The sequence below is a fragment of the Mobula birostris genome, chromosome 7 (assembly GCF_030028105.1).
Source record: "Mobula birostris isolate sMobBir1 chromosome 7, sMobBir1.hap1, whole genome shotgun sequence".
In the NCBI taxonomy this organism is placed as follows: Eukaryota; Metazoa; Chordata; class Chondrichthyes; order Myliobatiformes; family Myliobatidae; genus Mobula; species Mobula birostris.
In genome coordinates this window covers 21,994,438-22,017,091 of record NC_092376.1, presented here as the reverse complement: position 1 = coordinate 22,017,091, position 22,654 = coordinate 21,994,438, and the positions used below count along the sequence as shown (strand labels likewise).

The following is a 22,654-nucleotide window of genomic DNA, read 5'->3' as shown; positions in this document are numbered from 1 at the left end:
TGTTTGGTTGTTTCTGATTTGATACCCATTTTCTTCTGATTCAGTAAATCAGAGAGCGGGTTTAAAGAGAGACAAAACCATAGTGGACTTAGTGAGTCACCCTGAAAAATGCCTCGGTTTAATTTGCTAATGGTGATTGTTCTTTTTTGGGTTGTTAATAGGTAGGGTGATTATAGTATGCCAGTGCTTCATCACATGTAGGAATTTCACAAAATTTGGATGTAGTTTATATAATATTAATAACCTATTAGTCATGAGTGTGGGACAGAATCAAATGTTCTTAGGTAGTCAATGGAACAATGTGAAAGCTTTCTGCTATTTCTTTGGGCTCGATTTAGAATTATTGAATCAATTATAAACTCTGCTTTACTTCCTTTCATACCCTTATGGCATCCTTACTACTCTTCAGTATGTATATTGTGGTTATTTAAGTGATTGGTGATTAGTTGCAAGATGCATGATATTACAATATTATATAAAGTTTGTAAACGAGTAAAAGGGTGATATTTTGATGGTTCATTTATGATTTCTCCATTATTGTTATTATTATTACTGTATTTGCCCAGTTTGTTTTCTTTTGTACATTGGTTCTTTGTCAGTCTTTGTTTGTGTGTAGTTTTCCATTGATTGCATTGTATCTCTTTGTACTACTGTGAACGCTTGCAAAAAAATGAACCTCATCGTAGTGTATGGTGATGTATACAGTATGTACTTTGATAATAAATTTACCTTGAACTTTGGACTGAGCTGCCAATGCTGAAACTATAGGATAGAATTTTGATACTGGAATGAGATTACTTAGTTTGATTATCAAGTTTTGCATGTGCATTGATGATAGAGACAGAGATGCACAAGAATTAAAGAACTCAACAAATTGAATTAAAACTGGAAAGGAAGCGAAGTGCTTGGAGTGCATAATAACTCCACAGGGAACACAATCAGAACTTAAGGGAATGCAGTTGCTTTTTGCTGTGTTACTTGGAGGCCAGGAAGCAGGATTGCGACCTGCTGAGGAGAACAGGCCAGATCTGAGTAGTGAAATGTAAGAATCTGCAGCGTTGTTCAGGGTGAGTCAGTATTTCGTACTAGTGATCTCTATTTTAAATCAGCAGGTTTTTTAAAGGTGCATTTGTTCTCTTAACATCCAACAGTCAGTCGCAGCATCATAATCCAAACTCTTATTTATAAATAGCTTCGATGAGTTGGTGCTTGTCAACTGTGAGGCCTGCTGTCATGGTAACTAGCTAGAAGTGTTAGACATGTTAGGAAAGGTACAGCATGGACATTGTAACCCCTGCTGCTGATTAAGATTATTTTCCTCTACAAGTTCCTCTTCTTTTGAAAAGGCTCTTCTTGATCTTCTGTCACTTATTACATCCCTCCTCCCACTTTACTAATAAACAGTATTTTTCCGAAAGCATTAGAGTTTTTGAGCAAAGAAATAGGCCCTTTGGCCCAAGTTGTTCATACTGATCCAGTTTCCCATTTAAGTCAGTTCCATATACCTGTATTTTGTCCATATTCTTCTGAACATTTCCTATGCATTTATCTGTCCAAAAACCTTTTAAATGTTGTTAATATACTGTGCCTGTCTCAAGCAGATCCTCTGTCAGCTTCTTTCATATGTGTACCACCTCTGCATAGAAAAGTTGTCCCTCGGGTCCCTATCATCTCTCTCTTCTTTCACCTTAAGCCAGTGCCCTTTTGATCCTGTTTCTGCTACTCTGGGGGGAAAAAAGACAGTGTGCATCTACCTTATCTATGCCTCTTGCATTGTTATTTACCTCCATACACTCACCCCTCATTCTTCTACACTCCAAGGAATAAAGTCCCAACCTCTCTCTTTAACTCAGGGTGAGTCCCAGCAACATCCTTGTAAATCTTCCCCTGCATTCTTTCAGTTTATTAAGTTGTTCCTACAGCCTGCTCTTGTAGACACAAGAATTCTGTAGATGCTGGAAATCCAGAGTAACACACACAAAATGCTGAAGGAACTCAGCAGCTCAGGCAGCATCTGTGGAAAAGAACGAAGAGCCAACATTTCAGACTGAGAACCTTCAGCAGGACTGAAGTGTTTTGTAAATGCATTCTTCCTTTTTGGCTATCCCTTTAGAAGGAAAGAGTCATGGCAGAATTTCATCTACTCCATACATTGTCCACATACAATAATGCATATACCAATCTCTCTGTTCACCCAACAAAACTGACAGAGTTCCAACTGTGCTTATATTCAGGATCTTGCTATGAACAATAGGCAAAGTCACTACTTTCAGGGACCTAGAAAAACAAAAGTGAGTAGGAATACTCAGCAGGTCAGTTAGCATGTCTGGAGGTAAAAACACTTCAGTTCTGTTTTCATTAGGTAAATGGCAATTTGCAATTGTGTCCAATTCTTTTGATTTCTGATGAAAAATCATTTCTTGTCCTTCATCGGAAATGGGAAGAAATGGAGCCCATCAAGTTATAAATTGCAGGAAAAGAGAGGGAGCAGAACAGTGTTCAATACCTGAATCAACACACATCAAAGTTGCTGGTGAACGCAGCAGGCCAGGCAGCATCTCTAGGAAGAGGTACAGTCGACGTCTCAGGCCGAGACCCACTTAGTCCTGATAAAGGGTCTCGGCCTGAAACGTCGACTGTACCTCTTCCTAGAGATGCTGCCTGGCCTGCTGCGTTCACCAGCAACTTTGATGTGTGTTGCTTGAATTTCCAGCATTTGCAGAATTCCTTGTGTTTGCGTTCAAAACCTGAATGGTCACTAAACGGAAATGTTGTAGTGAATCAAGTTAGATCCTGTTTCTGACACTCTCCTTTCTCTTTTCTTGAGCCTGAACTTTCCATTTAATGCTATGTACAGTAGAATAAAATGAGCAAGAAACAGCAGCTATGGTGTAAAGCTGAGGATCAAATGCAAATGCAGCCAATTCCTCAGCTCGTGCTTTGTGTTTCACCACTGAACTCAGTGGTGAGTCAATCAGTGGTTCTGACCTCTAACTCTCCTCTTGTTCCTGCGGTTCAATGTGCCAGTAAACGAAGTCAGTGATGAGTAGATCCACAAGGAAGGATCAGTGGTTGTTTTCCACAGAATCACTACTTTTATGCTGCTGGCATTTAGGTCAGCAATGAAGATCCTCCATCTCTAGCAGTGTTCAGGTCAGTAGTTTCCTCTCAGTTTTCTCTACTGTCAGTCATGCAAATCCTGGGCGGAGGCTCAGGAATACCGTCACACTCAGACGTAGAAGAAATCTTCATTGCTGTTTCCGTAACAATTTTGTTTTACCAGTCAGGGTTGTTAGCCCTGAGCTGAACCCCTGAACCTGGAGGACCGGTGGACCACTCTTAGTCTGTCTTCTACCCTTTGACCTGTTCGACATGGGTGACCCTACCAAGAGCCAAAGCATAAAGTCCTGACTCCAACCAACAAAGCTGTCCGAGTTACTGAGGCAAGCAAGCCTCCAAACCATGACAAGATTGTGGTCCTCCTGGAGGACAGAATCACTGGCAAGAGATAAATAGGTTTTAGCATGCTAACTCTGCTTACATCTCCACAAATGTTGTCAGAGCCAAGGAACGGCTGCATTCTCTGTCTTTATTTCAGATTTTATGGAACTGCATTATCTTGCCTCTGAATTAAATGACATTTAGCAAGCTGAAGGACAATTTTGTCTGGGTGACGTTATTTGCAGGAAGAGATTGGGTAACATTTTTGAGAATACACTCATTCTTTTATATCAATCATTTGGCATATTGATAAAAACATCTATTGCTATTCAACAGAGCAACTACTGGTACTACTCTGGCTGGGTATTAGCTAAAAAAAAAGGAACAGTAAATATTTGAACCGGTTACAAGTAATTCAATTTTGTTTGCTCCTAGGAGAACATTTTATTTCCAATGTTTGAGCATAATATGCATTATATATTCCCTTGTCATGGTACATTGGCATTTCATACACTCTTGTGAGCTGCAGATTTTTGCCAGGTACAGGGCCCATTTGTAGGAATACTTGTCTGCCTTCAGAAGCTTATTGGCAAGTTCTCTTTGCAGCAACTTCTGATTCCTGATTCATTAATCCTCTGTTGTTCAGAGACAATATTCCCTTTGATCTTTCGAGGTCAGTTTGTTAGTTCCAGCCCAGCATGACGTGAACGACCAGGAGGTAACACATCCCGATAGTTGTGGAGACAAGCATCATTGGAAAGCCCAACCTGAAAGCGAAGTAAAGAAATGAGAGAGTAAAAATTAATGCCAGGGAATATGGGAATTCAGTGTAATATGGAGTATCTTCAACTGACTGCAGATACAGGAACTTAGAGCAACAAACTATCTGCTGGGGAAACTCAAAGAGTCAAGTAACATCTGTGGGAGGAAAGGAATTGTAGATGTTCTGGGGCAACGTTGTCATAGTGAATGCTGGCACCCAGGTGCAGAGGAATGGCAAACTCCCATGTTGAGATGAAAACAAGAAATTACACGTAGGAATATAAACAGAACATCAGTGGCTTGAACAAGTGGCAGTGCAATCCAAATCATACTGAATGCAAAGCACCCCGCGATGAGTGCTAAACAGGGGTCCACATTAAATAATCATAGGATGTGGGAAAAACCCGTGCCAGTCACAAATAACTTGACAAGGTTAAACAGAAAGCACAAGGCCTTAACAACTCTAGATAAGACAATTATTAAATACAGGAGATCGGCAAATCTAGAAGACCAACACTCTACAGCTCACCACAAAGGGCCACAGGGCTCAACACAGATGTGACCCTTCCAACACAAAAAGTGCTGGAGGACCTCAGGAGATCAGGCAGCATCTATGGAAAGGAATAAACTGTCAACATTTTGGGATGAGACAATTCATCAGGATTCTCGAGGTATGAGTGACCTGAGAAAAAAAAATATTGAGCACCTGGACCCCTAAATATATACAAGGAGATAAAGTAGGATTATGTAAGTTATTTGAAGGTTGCAACAATTCTAATTTTTATTTTCTCTGGAAGGACATCACAGAACAGATACTCAAAGGAGAAATGTCAGAATATTTTTCCACAAAGATTGGGCTATGCACAAAGCCAGATTTATGCCAAAAAGAAGTTGAAAATCTATTCCACCACCCTACTGTGCCATTTTCTAGCATCCTCAATGTGGCAGGAGGCACAGAAGCTGAAATCGAGCACTACCAGGTGTTGGTATTGCTTTATTATCTTCACGTGTACCAAGATACAGTGAAAAGTTTGCCTTGCATACTGTTTATATAGGTGGCACGGTAGTGTAGTTCTCAGCACAATGCTTTACAGTACAAGAGATCCAGGTTCAATTCCCACCGCTGCCTGTAAGGAGCTTGTACCTTCTCCCAAATGCTCCGGTTTCCTCCCACAGTCTAAATACATACCATTTGGTAGGTTCATTGTAAAATTGTCTTCTGATTAGACAAGGGTTAAATTGGGGAACTGCTGGTATAGCTCAAAGGACCGGAAGACTCTGCTTCTTGTGTATCTCAATAAATAAATAAATACAAAACAAGTTATTACACAGCGCATTGAGGTAGAACAATAACAATGCAGAATAAAGTGTACCGATAATGTACAGTGCAAGTAAACAATGAAGTGTAAGATCATGGGGAGGGTCTGGGGAGAAGGCAGGGGAGTGGGGATGACTGGAAGAATTAGATTAGCCATGAAAGAATGGCAGAGCAGACTTGACGGGCCGAATGGCCTGTTTCTGCTCCTATATCTTATTGTCTTATCATAACAAGTAGATTGTAAGGTCAAGAGTCCATCTTATCATACAGGAGGTTTGTTCAAGGTCTGTGTCCTTGAGCCAAGTAGTAGGTCTTTTCAGACTTCAGTATGTTTCGCCCAATGGGAAAGGGGAGAAGAGAGAATGTCCCGAGAGGGTGGAGTCTTTGATTATGCTGGCTGGTTTACTGAGGGAGTGAGAAGTATAGACAGGTTCAAGAACAGCTAATTCTTGATTCTCGGAAGGATTGCAAGGCTAAAATTGATAGGTGAAGCCAGGTGAGGAGGAATGTAGGTGGTTGGGGCAGGGGGAGATGAAGTGAGAAGCTGGCAGATGATAGGTGAAAAGGAGAAAGGGTTGAAAAAGAAGGAATCTGTTCGGAGGAGAGATAGATCATGGGAGAATAGGAATGAGGAGGGCTACCAGAAGGAGATGATAGGCAGGTGAGGAAAAGAGAAGAAAAAAGATCGTGAGGGGGCAAATCAGGGTAGATGTTGCAAGGTTTCCACCCGCGAAAGAGTCTTGAATGAAGGGACATAGTTAAAAGACAGGAGGTGGCACATGCAGGAATTTCTTCTCACGAAGGTGGTGAATCGCTGTACTGAAAGATGGTAGAGGATAGAGCATTGAAAGTATTGAAACAGGTGGTAGATAAACATTTGAAAAGATCATTTGAAAAAAATTGAAGGTGATGGGGATGTGACACAAAGGAGGAGTTAATGCCCAGAGCAGGTCAACAATAATTGTACTGAACGGTAGGATGAGCTTGAGAGGGCAGGTGGCCCACTCCTGCCCCTATTTCCTTGTTTTAGATCTTTATTTATTTTTATTTAGTGACATAGCACAGTAACAGGCCCTTGCAGCCCAACGAACATGATGCACCCATGTGACCAATTAACCCACTAACCTGTATTCCTTTGGGATGTAGGAGGAAATTGGAGCACCCAGAGGAAACGTACGCATTCACAGGGAAAACTTAGAAACTCTTTACAAGCAGCGATGGGAATTCTCAGGTTCCAACATACTTCCTGATATGTCCTCTTACAAGGGCATTCAATATCACAACCCAGTTCCTCAATTTGCACAATGAATTCAATTCGCATCTTTTCACAATATGATTTGTGTTCAAACTGAACTCATCAGATGCCATACCAGTCGTAAAAGTATGTCAAGTATCCCTTACATACTGTTCGGGTCAAAGTTGACCCATTTTGACATTTGACAGCAGTAAACACACCCTAAATGCCATTTTTTTAGCCAAAATTTGATGACTTTTCCTAAAGTGAACCAAAATGCGCAAAAATGAAAATATTTAGAAATTTTATACTTTTGTACAGGTGCTACAAAATTTTGTACATTGAGTCTGTTCCGGGTCAAATTTGACCTGTATCTATTGAAATGGATTTTACGTCTCTGAAATATTAATTAAGGATTAATCACCCATTTATTAATGTCAGATAGGCTATTTATACATTCCAAATAGATCTGTGATTCAAAATTTGGTATAGACACTTGTTATGAGGGGATTCATGGGCCTGGGCAAAATTGACCCGGACCATACTATGAAGGTATAGAATATGAATTGCATGTAAGGATATATGTTCAACATTATTGATACTTATTTCTCTGAGCTTTGGTGGCAATGATAAAGCATAAAGACGTTGTTCTTCCTACTCCAAGACTAATTCCACTCTAGTGATCTATTACCCCAAAACCAGCATCACCTTGACAAGAGCCACAACACCCACTATATTATTTGTGGCAGCATTCGCTGCAGACCTGTTTCCTTTACTGTTTAAGTAATTGTCCATATTGGTTTTTCACTTAATGAAAAGAGATAAAAATGAAAGATGACTGGGAATTAGTCAATGCCTGGTGCCAGTAAGCAACACTCAGGTAATATCCTCGTCTAGACTCTTTAGGTTCATCACTGTTGAAAAGGCAGCCTTCATTGTAAGCTCAGAAAGTATGTACTTATTAATGATTAAAAGTGCAGAACGACACGTGGCACTCAGTCCAAATGTAGGTGCTGAAAAAGATCATCTATAGATGTACAGTGGAGTGCCTCCTCATTGATTGCATCCCAGCCTGGTATGGAAACACCAATGCCCAAGAATGGAAAAACCTTCAAAAAGTAGTGGATACAGCCAAGCCCATCACAGGAAAAGCCCTCCCCACCATCGGGCCCATCTACAAGGAGCACTGCCACAAGAAAGCAGCATCCATCGCCAGAGACCCCCACCATCCAGGCCATGCTCTCTTCTCGCTGCTGCCTTCAGGAAAGAGCTACAGGTGCTGTAGGACACTCATCACCAAGTTCAGGACAGTCACTACCCTACAGATATGCTCCTGAACCAGCGGGGATAACTTCACTCGCAACACTGAACAGATTCCTTAACCTATGGCAAACAAGAGAGGATCTGCCTATGTTGGAAATCCGAGCAACACACCCAAAATGCTGGAGGAACTCAGCAGGCCAGGCAGCATCTGGGAAAAGAGTAGGGTCAATGTTTTGGACTGAAACCTTGACTGTACTCTTTTCTTAGATGCTGCCTGGCCTGCTGAGTTCCTCCAGCATTTTGTGTGTGTTGCCCACAACCTATGGACTCACATACAAGGACTCTACAACTCATTTTTTTTTGCCTTTGCATAGTTGGTCCTCTTTTTCACACTGGCTGTTCGTCAGTCTTTGTGTGTAGTTTTCAGTGATTCTATTGTATTTCTTTGTTCTACCGTGGATGTCTGCAAGAAAATGAATCTCAGTGCAATATATGCTAACATATATGTACTTGATAATAAATTTACTTTGAAATTTGAACTTTGAAAAGGCACCTTCTTGATTAAACACCCAGATACAATTGCTTCTTCATCATTTGAATCTCTCCCTTATATTTTACAGCATTCAGTCTTTGACACAATCAGTTAACAGAAAGGTCATACAACTGATAATATCATTGGGATGTATCTATCATTTCATAAGAAAATGCTGGTGACTCCAATATAGCTTCTGAATTCCATTAATACTTGCTAATTTAAACAAGAAACTTGCAACCAATTCCTTAACCTCAAATCACTGTAATTGTATGCAAGAAATAATTAGAACCAAGTTATCAGAGATGAAATGTAGAGAGCAGTTTAACTTTTAAAGGGGTCGATCTATTTACAGTCATATTTTCAAATGATTGGTTTCGGACTCATAACATGTTATAAGGCTGTGATTATGTGAATATGGGGAAGATGTTTCCAAGCACAAGGAGTAAAAATGAAAGGACATAACATAAAACATAGAACAGTACAGTACAGAAACAGCCTCTTCAGCCTACCATGTCTGTGCCAAACACAATGCCGAATTAAACTAAAACTCTTCTGCCTGTACATGATCCATATCCCAGTGTTACAAACCACTGCTACACTGCCATAGGAATTCCTACTGTTCCGTCGGGAAAGTTGATCATCTGGCTGTCCTCCTCCTACCTGCATAGAGGCAGAGGCTAAAGAGCAAGGCTCCAGAAGTAAGAACAATGTAGAAATGGTTGCGGGAGGCAGAGGAGTGGCTACAAGATTTATTCAAGTCAGTGGAGTGGGCCATGTTTAAGGAAAGATAAGAGGATCTGAACAAATACACCACAGTTGTCACTGACTTCATATAGTCAGTCATGGACAAGAGTGTCCCCACAAAATCATTTAGAGTCTTCCACAACCAAAGTCCTGGATGAACCAAAAGATATGTAATCTCCTGAGGGCCAGATCAGTGGTGTTCAGGTCTGATGACCAAGTAAAATACAAGAAAACTAGGTACGAACTCCGTAAAGACATCTCACATGCAAAATGGCAATTCTGAACCAAAGTGGTATCATTGAAGAATGCTCGACAGCTGTGACAGGGCTTGAATGCTATCAGCCCCTACAAAGTAAAGCCAAACGACATAGGTGACAACAAGGTTTTGCCTCCAGATGAGCTCAGTGCCTTTTATGTTTGCTTTGACCAACAAAACATGGAGGAACCTTCACGAATTCCTGCAACCTGCAACAACCCTGTGATTTCACTCTCTGAGGACCATGTCAGTACATCCTTCAGGAGGGTGAACCCAGGGAAAGTATTCAACCCAGAGAGGTACCAAGCCTGAAGACCCATGCTGATCAACTGGCTGGCATGTTCACTGATATCCTTAACCTCCTGCTTCAGCAGGATGAAGTACCCATCTGCTTCAAGCAGGCCTCAATTATACCATTGTCTAAGAAGAATGTGGTAACCTGCCTCAATGACTATCATCCAGTAGCACTTACATCAACTGTGATGAAGTGCTTTGAGAGGCTGGCGACAAAAATCAGCTCTGCCTGAGGAGTGACTTGGATCTATTCCAATTTGCCTACTGGCACAACATGTCGACTGCAGATGCCATCTCGCTGGCTTTTTATGCAACTCTGCAACATCTGGACAGTGAAGATGCAGACTTCTGCATTCAATACCATCATTCCTGCAAAACTAATCAATAACTTCCATGACCTTGGCCTCAGTACCTCCTTCTGCAATTAGATCCTCGACTTCTTCACTTGCAGACCCCAGTCAGTTTGGACTGCCAGCAACATCTCCTTCACAATCTCCATCAGCACAGGTACACCATAAGGCAATGTGCTTAGCCACCCACTCTACTCATTTTATATTTAAGAGTGTGATGCTAAGGACAGCTCCAATACCATATTTAAGCTTGCTGTTGACACCAGTGTCACTGGCAACTACAACAACCTTTAATCAATGTCACTAAAACCGAAGAACTGATCATTGACTACAGGAGGAGGACATTGGAGGCCCATGAGCCACTCCTCATCAGGTGAGGGTCGGCAACTTTACATTCCTCAGTGTTATCATTTCAGGGAATCTGCTCTGGGTCCAGCATGTAAATGCCATTATAAAGAAAGCACGGCAGTGTCTCTACTTTCTTGAAGTTTGCAAATATTCAGCACGTCATCTAAAATTTTGACAAGTACCTATAGATGCGTGGTGGAGAGTATACTGACTGGTTGCATCATGGTCTGGTATGGAAACCCAAATGCCCCTGAATGAAAAAGACGAAGTATACAGTCCAGTGCAACATGACTAAATCCTTTCAGAATATTGAATACATCTACACAGAGCATGATCGCAGGAAAGCAGCATCCATCTTCAAGGACCCCTACCATCCAGGCCATGCTCTCTTCTCGCTCCTGCCAGTATGGAAGAGGTACAGGAGCAGCATGACTCTCACCACCAGGTTTAGGAACAGTTATACCCCTCAACTATCAGGCTCTTGAACCTGAAGGGATGACTGCACTCACCACAACATTGAACTGTCGCCATAACCTATGGACTCACTTTCAAGGACTCTTCATCTTATGTTCTAGGTATTTATTGCTTCTTCTTCTTATTATTATTATTACTATTATTATGTTTGTTTTTGTTTCCTTTCTGTATTTGCACACTTTGTTGTCTTTTGCACATTAGATAGATAGATAGAGATACTCTATTGATCCAGAGGGAAATTGGGTTTTGTTATGGTTGCACCAACCAAGAGTAGAGTATAATACAGCAATATAAAACCATAAATAATTAAATAATAATATGTAAATTACACCAGATGGAAATAAGTCCAGGACCAGCCTACTGGCTCAGGGTGTCTGACCCTCCAAGGGAGGAGTTGTAAAGTTTGATGGCCACAGGCAGGACTGACTTCCTATGACACTCAGTGTTGCATCTCGATGGAATGAGTCTCTGGCTAAATGTACTCCTGTGCCCACCCAGTACATTATGTAGTGGATGGGAGACATTGTCCAAGATGGCATGCAACTTGGACAGCATCCTCTTTTCAGACACCACAGTCAGAGAGTCCAGTTCCATCCCCACAACATCACTGGCCTTACGAATGAGTTTGTTGATTCAGTTGGTGTCTGCTACCCTCTGCCTGCTGTCCCAGCACACAACAGCAAACATGATCGCTCTGGCTACCACAGACTCATAGAACATCCTCAGCATCGTTCGACAGATGTTAAAGGACCTCAGTCTCCTCAGGAAATAGAGATGTCTCTGACCCTTCTTGTAGACAGCCTCAGTGTTCTTTGACCAGTCCAGTTCACTGTCTGTTTGTTTATCTTTGTTAATTGTAGTGTTTCATTGATTCCATTGTGGTTCTTTGTACTTACTGTGAATGCCAGCAAAAGATGAATCTCATGATAATATATGGCGACATCTATATATTTTGAATGTAATTTACTTTGAACTTTCAACTTTCAAAAGCTTCTTCAAGACCTCTATCGTATTTGCTTCCACACTGCCTTTAATTGTCCATTACAGGCACCTACTACTCCTTGAGTAAAATACTTTTCCCACACATCTTTGAACTTTCTTCCTCTCACCTTAAATACATGTCCTCCAGTATTTGCATAAAATTAGGGTCTAGCCTTTCAGGAGCAAAAATCAGTAAAACAGCTTTAGAAAATCTTAATTTCCTCACACAAAAGACGATGGAAGATGGGGCAAATGTAGCTTTGAAAAGTTTTCTACCTTGTTTTGGCTTTTTGGGTGTATGACATCCAAGTTTGCATGTAGGGGTACTAAAACCGATACAGGATTTGAGAAAAATATACCGTATATAATAAATGAATGGTGGAGGGGGATCGAGCAGCCAGATGTCTTCTCCTAAACCTATGTAAACATAGAACATAGAATAGTACAGCACAGTACAGACCCTTCAGCCCAATGTTGTGCCGACCCTCAAACCCTGCCTCCCATATAACCCCCCACCTTAAATTCCTCCATATACTTGTCTAGCAGACTCTTAAACTTCACTAGTGTATCTGCCTCCACCATTGACTCAGGCAGTGCATTGCACAAAAAAGATTACAAGAACATGCTGGGATGTTGATGTGGCCAGAATGGAGTAGGTTGTATTCAACGTTCGAAGTAAAATTTATCATCAGAATATCTGGATGTCACCACATACAAACCTGAGATTCTTTTTCTGCAGGTGTACTAAGCAAATCTATAGAACAGTAACTGTAAATAGGAATAAGCTGTGTAAATGCACTTATAAATAAATAACAATATATAATGAGCATGAAATAACAAGATTAAAGAGACCCTAAATGAGTTTAGTTATCCCCTTTAGTTGAAGAGCCTGAAGGTTGAGGCGCTGTAACTGTTCTTGAACCTGGTGGTACGAGACCTGAGGCACTTGTACCTTCTACCTGATGGCAGCAGTGAGAAAAGAGCATGGCCTGGGTGGTGAGGATCTTTGATGATGGATGCTGCTTTTCGACTGCAATGTTTCATTTAGATGTGCTCAATGGTTGAAAGTGTTTTACCCACGATGTACTGGACCGAATCCATTACCTTTTGTGGGATTTTCTGCTCAGAGGTATTGGTGTTCCCATACCAGGCCATAATGTAGCCAGTCAGCACACTTTCCACCACACATCTATAGAAGTTTGCCAAGGTTTTGATGGCGTGCCTAATCTCCACAAACACCAGAGGAAAGAGGAGTGCTGTTGTGCTTTCTTTGCAATTATATTTATATAATGAGTCCAGGACAGGTCCTCTGAGATAGCGACAGTCAGGAATTTAAAGTTACTGACCCTCTCCACCTCTGATCCTCCGATAGTTATTGGCTCGTGGGCCTCTGGTTTCCCTCTCCTGATTCTATTCTAAGTTCTATTTTATCTTCATCAGTCCACAGGAATTGTTCCCAAAATGCATCAGGCTTGTTTAGATGTTCCTTTGAACCTTTTCAATAGAACTTTTTGGCTGCAATGAGCAAAGGTACATGTGGAGAAAAAAGGGTGCAGAATTTCATGAAAAGAGCCCCTCTCCAACTGTTAAGCATGGGGGTGGATAGATCATGCTTTGGGCTTGTGTTGCAGCCAGTGGCACGGGGAACATTTCACTGGTAGAGGGAAGAATGAATTCAATTAAATACCAGCAAATTCTGGAAGTAAACATCACACCATCTGTAAAAAAGCCAAAGATGAAAAGAGGATGGCTTCTACAACAGGATAATGAACCTAAACACACCTCAAAATCCACAATGGACTACCTCAAGAGGCGCAGGCTGAAGGTTTTGCCATTCCATGGCCCTCACAGTCCCCGACTTAAACGTCATCGAAAATCTGTGGATAGACCTCAAAAGAGCAGTGCATGCAAGACGGCCCAAGAATCTCACAGAACTAGAAGCCTTTTGCAAGGAAGAATGGGCGAAAATCCCCCAGACAAGAATTGGAAGACTCTTGCTGGCTACAAAAAACGTTTACTAGCTGTAATACTTGCCAAAGTGGGTGTTACTAACTACTGCCATGCAGGGTGCCCAAACTTTTGCTTCAGGCCTTTTTCCTTTTTTGTTATTTTGAAACTGTAAAAGATGGAAATAAAAAAGTTTTCTTGTTTAAAATATTAAAGAAATGTGTCATCTTTAACTTTACGCCTTTTGGAAATCAGTTCATCTTTTACTCGCTTAGCTATTCACAGTAACAGAAATTTTGACCAGGGGTGCCCAAACTTTTGCATGCCACTGTAAATGGTGTTGGAGCTATAATTAGCCACACAGTCATAGGTGTAAAGTGAGTAGAGCAGGGGGCTAAGTACACATCTGTGCATATCCCTATTCACAGAAATAGATGGGAAAATTAATGGCTTATGTGATCCTGCAGACACTGGAATCAGGGGGACCAAACAATCTGCTGGAGGAACGCAGCAGGTCAAGCAGTAATTATGAAGGGAGAGGAATGATCCACATTTCATTTGGTGTCAATTGTCCAGCAGAATGTTGGATGCCACAGATCCCAGCATCCACAGTCCTTTGTGAGTCCAGACATACGGGAGGGAGATTGAAAATCTGGTCGAATGGTGCCACAACAACAACCTCTCTCTTGATGTCAGCAAAGCCAAAGAGCTGATTGACAGCTACAGTCGGAAGAAGCCAGAGGTCAATGAGCCAGTTCTCATTAGGGGATTGGAGATGGAGAGGACCAGCATCTTTAAATTCCTTGACATTATCATATCAGAGGATCTGTCCCGAACCAACATACAAGTGCCTTCACAAAGAAGGCATCTTTTGATAAACTTCTGTGGGTGCTCAGCAAAAAGCATCCTAACTGGTTGCATCACAGCCTAGTATGGAAAGACCAATGCCCAAGACTGAAAAGGTCAACAGAAAATGTTGGATGCAGCCTAGTCCGTCAGAGGCAAAGCCCTCCCCACCACTGACTACATTTACATGGATGGTGACACAAGAAAGCAGCATCCCACATCATGGATCCCCACCATCTATGCTCCCTTATAGCCACAGGCAGGAGGTACAGGAGCCTTAGATCCCACACCACCGTGTTGAGGAACAGTTATTTTCCTACATCCATCAGGCTACTAAACTGGCGTGATTACAGACTACAGGGAGTTAGGAAAGCAGTTGAGAAGCAGGACCTCAAAGGTAGTAATCTTGGGATTACTGCCTGTGCCACGTGACAGTGAGTATAAGAATAGAATGAGGTGGAGGATAAATGCCTGGCTGAGGGATTGGAGCAGGGGGGCAGAGATTCAGATTTCTGGATCATTGGGATCTCTTTTGGGGCAGGTGTGACCTGTACAAAAAGGACGGGTTGCACTTGAATCCGAGGGGGACCAATATGCTGGCGGGAAGGTTTGCTAAGGCTATTGGGGAAGAGCTTAAACTAGAATTGCTGGGGTGTGGGAACCGAACTGAAGTGATGGAGGAAAGGGAGGTTGGCTCACAAATAGAGAAAGCTTGGAGACAGTGCAAAAGGGAGGATAGGCAGGTGATAGAGAAGGGACGCACTCAGACCGATGGTTTGAGATGTGTCTATTTTAATGCTAGGAGTATTATGAATAAAGCAGATGAGCTTAGAGCATGGATCAGCACGGTGCTATGATGTTGGGGCCATTACAGAGACTTGGATGATACAGGAGCAGGAATGGCTACTTCAAGTGCTAGTCTTTAGATGTTTCAGAAAGGATAGGGAGGGAGGCAAAAGAGGTGGGGGTGTGGCACTGTTGATCAGAGATAGTGTCTCGGCTGCAGAAAAGGAGGAAGTCATGGAGGGGTTGTCTACGGAGTCTCTGTGTGTGGAAGTTAGGAACTCTACTGGGTGTTTTTCATAGACCACCCAATAGTAACAGAGACATCGAGGAGTAGATAAGGAGACAGGTTCTGCGAAGGTGTAATAATAACGGGGTTGTTGTGGTGGGAGATTTTAATATCCCAAATATTGATTGGAATCTCCCTAGAGTGAGGGGTTTAGATGGGGTGGAGTTTGTTAGGTGTGTTCAGGAAGGTTTCTTGACAAAATATGTAGATAAACCTACAAGAGGAGAGGCTGTACTTGATCTGGTATTGGAAAATGAACCTGGTCAAGTGTCGGGTCTCTCAGTGGGAGAGCATTTTGGAGATAGTGATCACAATTATATCTACTTTACCATAGCATTGGAGAGGGATAGGAACAGACAAGTTAGCGAAATATTTAATTGGAGTTAGGGGAACTACGAGGCTATCAGGCAGGAACTTGGAAGCATAAATTGGAAACAGATGTTCTCAGGGAAATGTATGGAAGAAATGTGGCAAATATTCAGGGGATATTTGCGTGAGGTTCTGAGTAGGTACGTTCCAATGAAACATGGAAAGGATGGTAGGGTACAAGATCCGTGGTGTACAAAGGCTGTTGTAAATCTAATCAAAAAGAAAAGAAGAGCGTACGAAAGGTTCAAAAACTAGGTAATGATAAGAAACTAGAAGATTATAAGGCTAGCAGGAAGGAGTTTAAGAATGTAATTAGGAGGGCCAGAAGGGGCCATGAGAAGGCCTTGGTGGACAGGATTAAGGAAAACCCCAAGGCATTCTACAAGTATGTGAAGAGCAAGAGGATAAGACGTGAGAGAATAGGACCAAACAAGTGTGACAGTGGAAGAGTGTGTATGGAACTGGAGGAAATAGCGGGGGTATTTAATGAATACTTTGCTTCAGTATTCACTATGGAAAAGGATCTTGGCGATTGTAGATTCTTTGACGACCTTCTGTCCTCTCCTATTTGATTCCCCGTTCTCCAGCCCTTTATCTCTTTTACCAATCAACTTCCTAGCTCTTTTCTTCACTATTACCCCCTCCTGGTTTCACCTATCACCTACTACCTTGTGCTTCTTCCTCCCTTCCTGCCAGTTTCTTAGTCTGACTTCTCATTGATGAAGGGTCTGAGCTGAAAGCGTCGACTGTTTTTTAAATTTCCATAGATGGTGCCGGACCTGCTGAGGCCCTCCAGCATTTTGTGTGTATTACTTGTCACCTGTGTGGCTTGGTTTTACTTTATAGGTGACAGCATTCACGCCCTGCCACAGCCATTGAGCATCCTTCTGTGATAGCAGCTTGTTCCAGGGAATGCCCCTTTGCACGTGAGATGGCTTTCTGAAGACTCCAGCTGGACTTCTTGTACTATCCCTTGTCACCAGACCAGAATATCACTGATATACGGTAGGCCTCAGCAGACTGTGGATCTGCTGCTTCAGCCAGGGCTTCTGGTTGGGGGAAGACTCTGAATAAATTTGTGGGGAGGGGGAGGCGTTCGTCCACAGCTGTCCTTATAAAGTCCGTGAAAACTGTGATGTGTTTATTCAGATCAACTGATGAATCCTTGAACGTGGCCCAGTCCACCGAGTCGAAGCAATCCCATACTGCTCCTCTGCCTCCCCCAATCACTCCTTTGTTGTCTCTACCTCTGGAGCCTTGCTCTTTAGCCTCTGCTTGTATGCAGGTAGGAAGAGGGCAGCTAGATGATCAAATTTCTTCAAAGGCAGTCTAGGGATGGTGTGGGAGGCATTGATATCTAGTTGAGTTGCTGTCTCACAGCTGCAACAGTCTGTTTTAACCCTGACCTTTAGTACTCTCTGTGTAAAGTTTGTACAGCTTCACTATGTATGGGTTTACCGTCGTTTCACCTACAAAGAGCAACTAAAAGAATCATTAGGAGGGAAAAGATGAAATATGAAAGCAAGCTGGCAAGCAATATCAAAGAAGACAGTAAAAGCTTTTTCAAGTAGGTAAAAAATAAAAGAGAGATGGGAGTGGATATAGGACTGCTGAGAAATGAAGCCGAAGTAATAATAACAGGGAACAAGGAGATGTAAGATGAACTAAATGAGTACTTTGCATCAGTCTTCACTGTGGAAGACACTAGCAGTGTGCCAGGTGTTGAAGGGTGTGAGGGAAGAGAAGTGAGTGCAGTTACCATTACGAGGGAGAAGGTGCTCAAGAACCTGAAAGACCTAAGGGTACATAAATCACCTGGACCAGATGAACTGCACCCTAGGGTTCTGAAAGAGGTAGAACGAGAGATTGTAGAGGCATTAGTAATGATATTTGGGAAAACCTTGGAGTCTGGCATGATGCCAGAGGACTAGAACATTGCAAATCTCACTCCACTCTTTAAGAAAGGAGGAAGGCAGCAGAAAGGAAATTATGGACCAGGTCACACCATCAAAAAGAGTACCTTTCAAGAATCTTTGAGTAGTGGGTTAGGAGCTGCCCTTGAGCTTGATGAGAAGAGTTTTCAATCTTTTGCATCTTTCGCCTCATGGAAGGTAGGGGGAGAGAGTTGAGAAAGACTGGGTTGGGAGGGGTTTTTGATTATGTAGGCTGCTTTTCCAAGGTACGTGACAAAAGAATTGAAGAGATTTGGTGGGCATATGAGAAAAGAAATTGTAGTGGAGTGGAACTAGCGGGGTTGCTCTTCAGGAGTCAGCAATAACTTAACAGGCTGATGACTTCTTTCGGTGGTGGAACAAATAAATAAGACCTAGACATTAAAAGGAAATGTTCCAATAGATTGTGTCCGCTAAAGTGGAGAGAGAGAGAAAAAAAAAGAATCACCTGAATGTAATTAAGATTTCTATTCAATATCCAGCTAGTAATTTGCTGGTTGAAATTGCCCGTCAAAGAGGAAAAATGAAAACTATTGAGATCCACTTTAAATTAATAAAGAAAAATCCCTTCTATGTGGATAATAACATGCTTTATGAAATTGATCAACTAAAGAAGAAAGTGCACTATTTCAGATGCTATTAAACATCAGGAAGTGTTCACTGCAAATTCACATGTAATTTAACCAGCATTGCATACATTTTAATTAAGTTTGAAAAATATTGCTGTGGAGTTCAGGGAGCAGGAATTAGGGAGATCTCCTGGTTGATAATACACTTCACTTCTGACCCCTTTCCTCCTAACCTGGGCAAGGATAGTGTTACGTACCCCATAACTGGGTTGCCAAGCCAGCAGAAATGGACCACTAGTTGGAGTCTGGTTTACTAGAAACTAATAAAGTTTTATTAAAGAAATAAATAACACAGTACTCTAATCGTAAGGATATAAATGCAACAGGTTAGCAATGGTAAAACACACATGTACACAGAACTAGGATAATAGGAATCAACCAAGCTCTATCGCAGTCTAGGGGTAAAATGATCAGTCTCAAGTGACGCAGAGTTCAGTTCAGCTTAGCACAGTTCGCAGTAATCGCTGTTGTGCCGTTGGAGAGAGAGAGAGAGAGAGAGAGAGAGAGAGAATGCAAATTTTGATTCAAGCAGACCTTTGACGTTCTTTGCAGTTGGCTTTCGGGCGGACTCTTTTATGTCTTCTATCCCGCTGTGGTCACCGACTGTGACTGCTCCGTTCTGGATACGACCATTCTTCCGCGGTGAACCCGGCACCCAGGCAAGGGTGGACACACACACCAGGTTCCCGCCGATCGTACCTTTTCATCCTGTGAGTCTACGGTCGGTTCCTTTGAACCAGACTTCCAAACTCCCACACTCCCACCAACTTGTGAGGGCACACCACTCTTCCAGAGTCTCGTTATCTCGTGATCTCGTGGTGTGTGTCGTGCCTTAGCGAACCTGTTCTTTTTATCCCCCTGCTGGGGTATCGCCTGTCCATCAAACTTCAAACAGTTCAGGTTCAAAGCAACCAGTCTGTCAATATTCTGAATTGTGTCTCTTTTCGTTATCTCTCTCTCCTCTCTCATTAACATTTCTCCATTGTCTCCCTTATCTCTCTCTTACTAGCATCAATCTTCTGATAACTTGGTTTTTCGTCACCTTTCTTCTCAATTTCCATCCCAAGAGCTTCTGCATTTGACAGATAAATATCAGTAATTTTTACTACATTCAATGAGCTTTCCCACCTTTCCCTTTCAATATTCCACAGGGACCAATCGAACAGCTCCGGACAGACTAGACTTGCAAAGGATGTTTCCTATAGTGGGAGAGTCAAGAATCAGAGGGCACAGCCTCAGAATAGAAGGATCTCCCCTTAGAACAGAGGTGAGCAGAAATTTCTTTAGCCAGAGGGTGGTGAATCTGTGGAATTCAGTGCCAGAGACAGCTGTGGAGGTCAAGTTATAACGTATATTTAAAGCAAAGGCTCTTGATTAGTAAGGTTATGGGCAGAAGGAAGAATGGGATTGAGAGAGAAAATAAATCTGCCATGATAGAGTGGTGGAGCAGACTCAATGGGCCAACAGGCCTAATTCTGCTCCTACACCACTGTGAAAAGTCTCGGGCACAGATATATAGCTAGGGTGCTTAAAGCATTTGCGCAGTACAGTATCTGAAAAGAACCTTTTGTATCCTCTTTTGTATTATTGGCTAGCTTACTTTCATATTTCATCTTTTGTCTCTTTATGGCTTTTTATTTGTTTTCTGTAGGCTTTTAAATGGTTCCCAACCCTCTACCTTCTCAATAACGTTACTATATTATGTGCCTATCATAATATACGTTGGGAAAACCAAAGTTAAATACAGCGACTGCTCTGCAGAACATCTTTGTTCAGGTGACGGATGAGCTTCCTGTCACCTTAATTTTTCCGTCCTCTTCCATTCTGATCTTTCTGTCCTTGAAGTATAAGATTTTGAAGGAATTGATAAGTTATATGTTTGAGACAATGTTTCCAGTAATGGAGGTCTCTATAACCGGAGGTTATTGTTTCAGAATAAAGATACATCCATTTAAGATGAAGATGTGGAGAAAATTCTCTCAAAGAGTGGTGAATTTTTGGAGTTATCTACTGCAGAGGAAGGGCAGAGCTTTCAGTCTCAGTGAGACTCCCTGACGGTGGTGTCTGAAAAGAGGATGCTGTCCAAGTTGCATGCCATCTTGGACAATGTCTCCCATCCACTACATAATGTACTGGTTGGGCACAGGGGTACATTCAGCCAGAGACTCATTCCACCGAGATGCAGCACAGAGCGTCATAGGAAGTCATTCCTGCCTGTGGCCATCAAACTTTACAACTCCTCCCTTGGAGGGTCAGGCACCCTGAGCCAATAGGCTGGTCCTAGACTTATTTCCTGGCATAATTTACATATTACTTTTTAACTATTTATGGTTTTATTACTATTTATTATTTATGGTGCAACTGTAACAAAAACCAATTTCCCCCGGGATCAATAAAGTATGACTATGATGATATTCAAGGTTGAGGTAGTTTTTTATGGAATTATGGAGAACAGGCAGGAAAATGGAGAAAGCCAAGATTAGATCAGCCTTGATGTTATTGAATAACAAAGCAAGCTTAAAGGTCTAGCCAACCTATTCTTGCTCCTTTGCCTGATCATGAGTAGTAGGAAGATTGTTTCTCTGATTCACCCCGCCAGACATATTCTCCTGGGAAAGTCAATAATATAAAATAAGCCAACTGTCAATTCTGGAAAAACACCTGGGACCCCATTTACCTCTCAGAAGAAGGCTTAATCCTTGAAGTGGTTTTACCAGATCATTGTCTCACATACTATTCACAGACAAGAGAAAATCTGCAGGTGCTGGAAATCCAAGCAACCCACACAAAATGGTGGAGGAACTTAGCAGGCCAGGAAGCAAATATGGAACAGAGTACAGTTGACATTTCAGGCCAAGACCCTTCAGCAGCACTGGAGAAAAACGGTGAGGAGTCAGAATTAGAACCTTCTAACTCTGACTCCTCATCATTTCTCCTATAGTCCTTTAATAGCCTTAAAATTAACTCTTCTGGTATGCGCTGTTTCTGCCCTTGAAAAAAAGTCTATGTCTATTCACTCACTCTATGCCTCTTAGAGCTCTTAAGATAACTTCCTAATAGATTAGGAAAGAGAGCGTTTCTCGCTGCTGCATAACGCAATATTACACAGTTGTGTAAAGACTTGACTAACAGATAAAATCAATAAGATCCTTCCAACAATGAAGGCAGTACTTGCTTTCATACATCTCTCACCTCTTCATGATGTCCCAAGATGTCTTACAGGAGATAAATTGCTCTGAAGTGCAATAATCTGGCAACTGATTTGTGTGTCGCAAGAATCCACAATAAAAAAAAAACAGAATGATCAAATAATCTACTTTTTTCTAAATTTCCACAGATGTTACTCGATGGTTCCCCTGGTCCTCTTCAATATGTTAATATGAATAAATGGATGAGCCTTTAGAAGACCGTCCTTCCCCATATAAAGAACCTCCCTCTCTGGTAAGAGCAATGCAAGGCATCAATTAAAAGAGAAACTTAATAACTGCAAGGCGTCACTTATATGCTCCACACATGTATAGCACCCTCCTAAATTCAGAGCTTCCATGGTCTCAGAATCGCACTGTCCAGCAGTGAAATTTCAATTCATTCTTGAAATTTGTGAATATTTATTCATTTGCTTGTGAGCATCACTAAATGAATGAGTTTATTTATGGAAGGTCATGGCATCCACATGAGGAATTTTTCTCTGCAGGACGAGAGGTAGCGGACAAAAAGCAAGGGATAAACAATCACTGAAGATCAGACCACTGGGGAAAATTGCCTTGAACTGATTAGATTTGATGAAACCATTAAATAACAATTAAACCATCAATGAAAAAGCTGATTATCTGTAGGAT

The 22,654-nt window shown here is 41.8% G+C and overlaps 1 protein-coding gene across 1 annotated transcript in view; it reads right to left on the bottom strand.

Moving 5' to 3' along the window:
• Nucleotides 1-3,961: 3,961 nt before the first annotated feature.
• Nucleotides 3,962-22,654, bottom strand: part of oca2 (oculocutaneous albinism II) — a 503,930-nt gene continuing 485,237 nt past the window's right edge. The window contains exon 23 of the mRNA XM_072264241.1: nt 3,962-4,208. Coding sequence (XP_072120342.1) covers nt 4,124-4,208 — 85 coding nt within the window. The 3' untranslated portion in view covers nt 3,962-4,123. The remainder of the gene's footprint in view (nt 4,209-22,654) is intronic.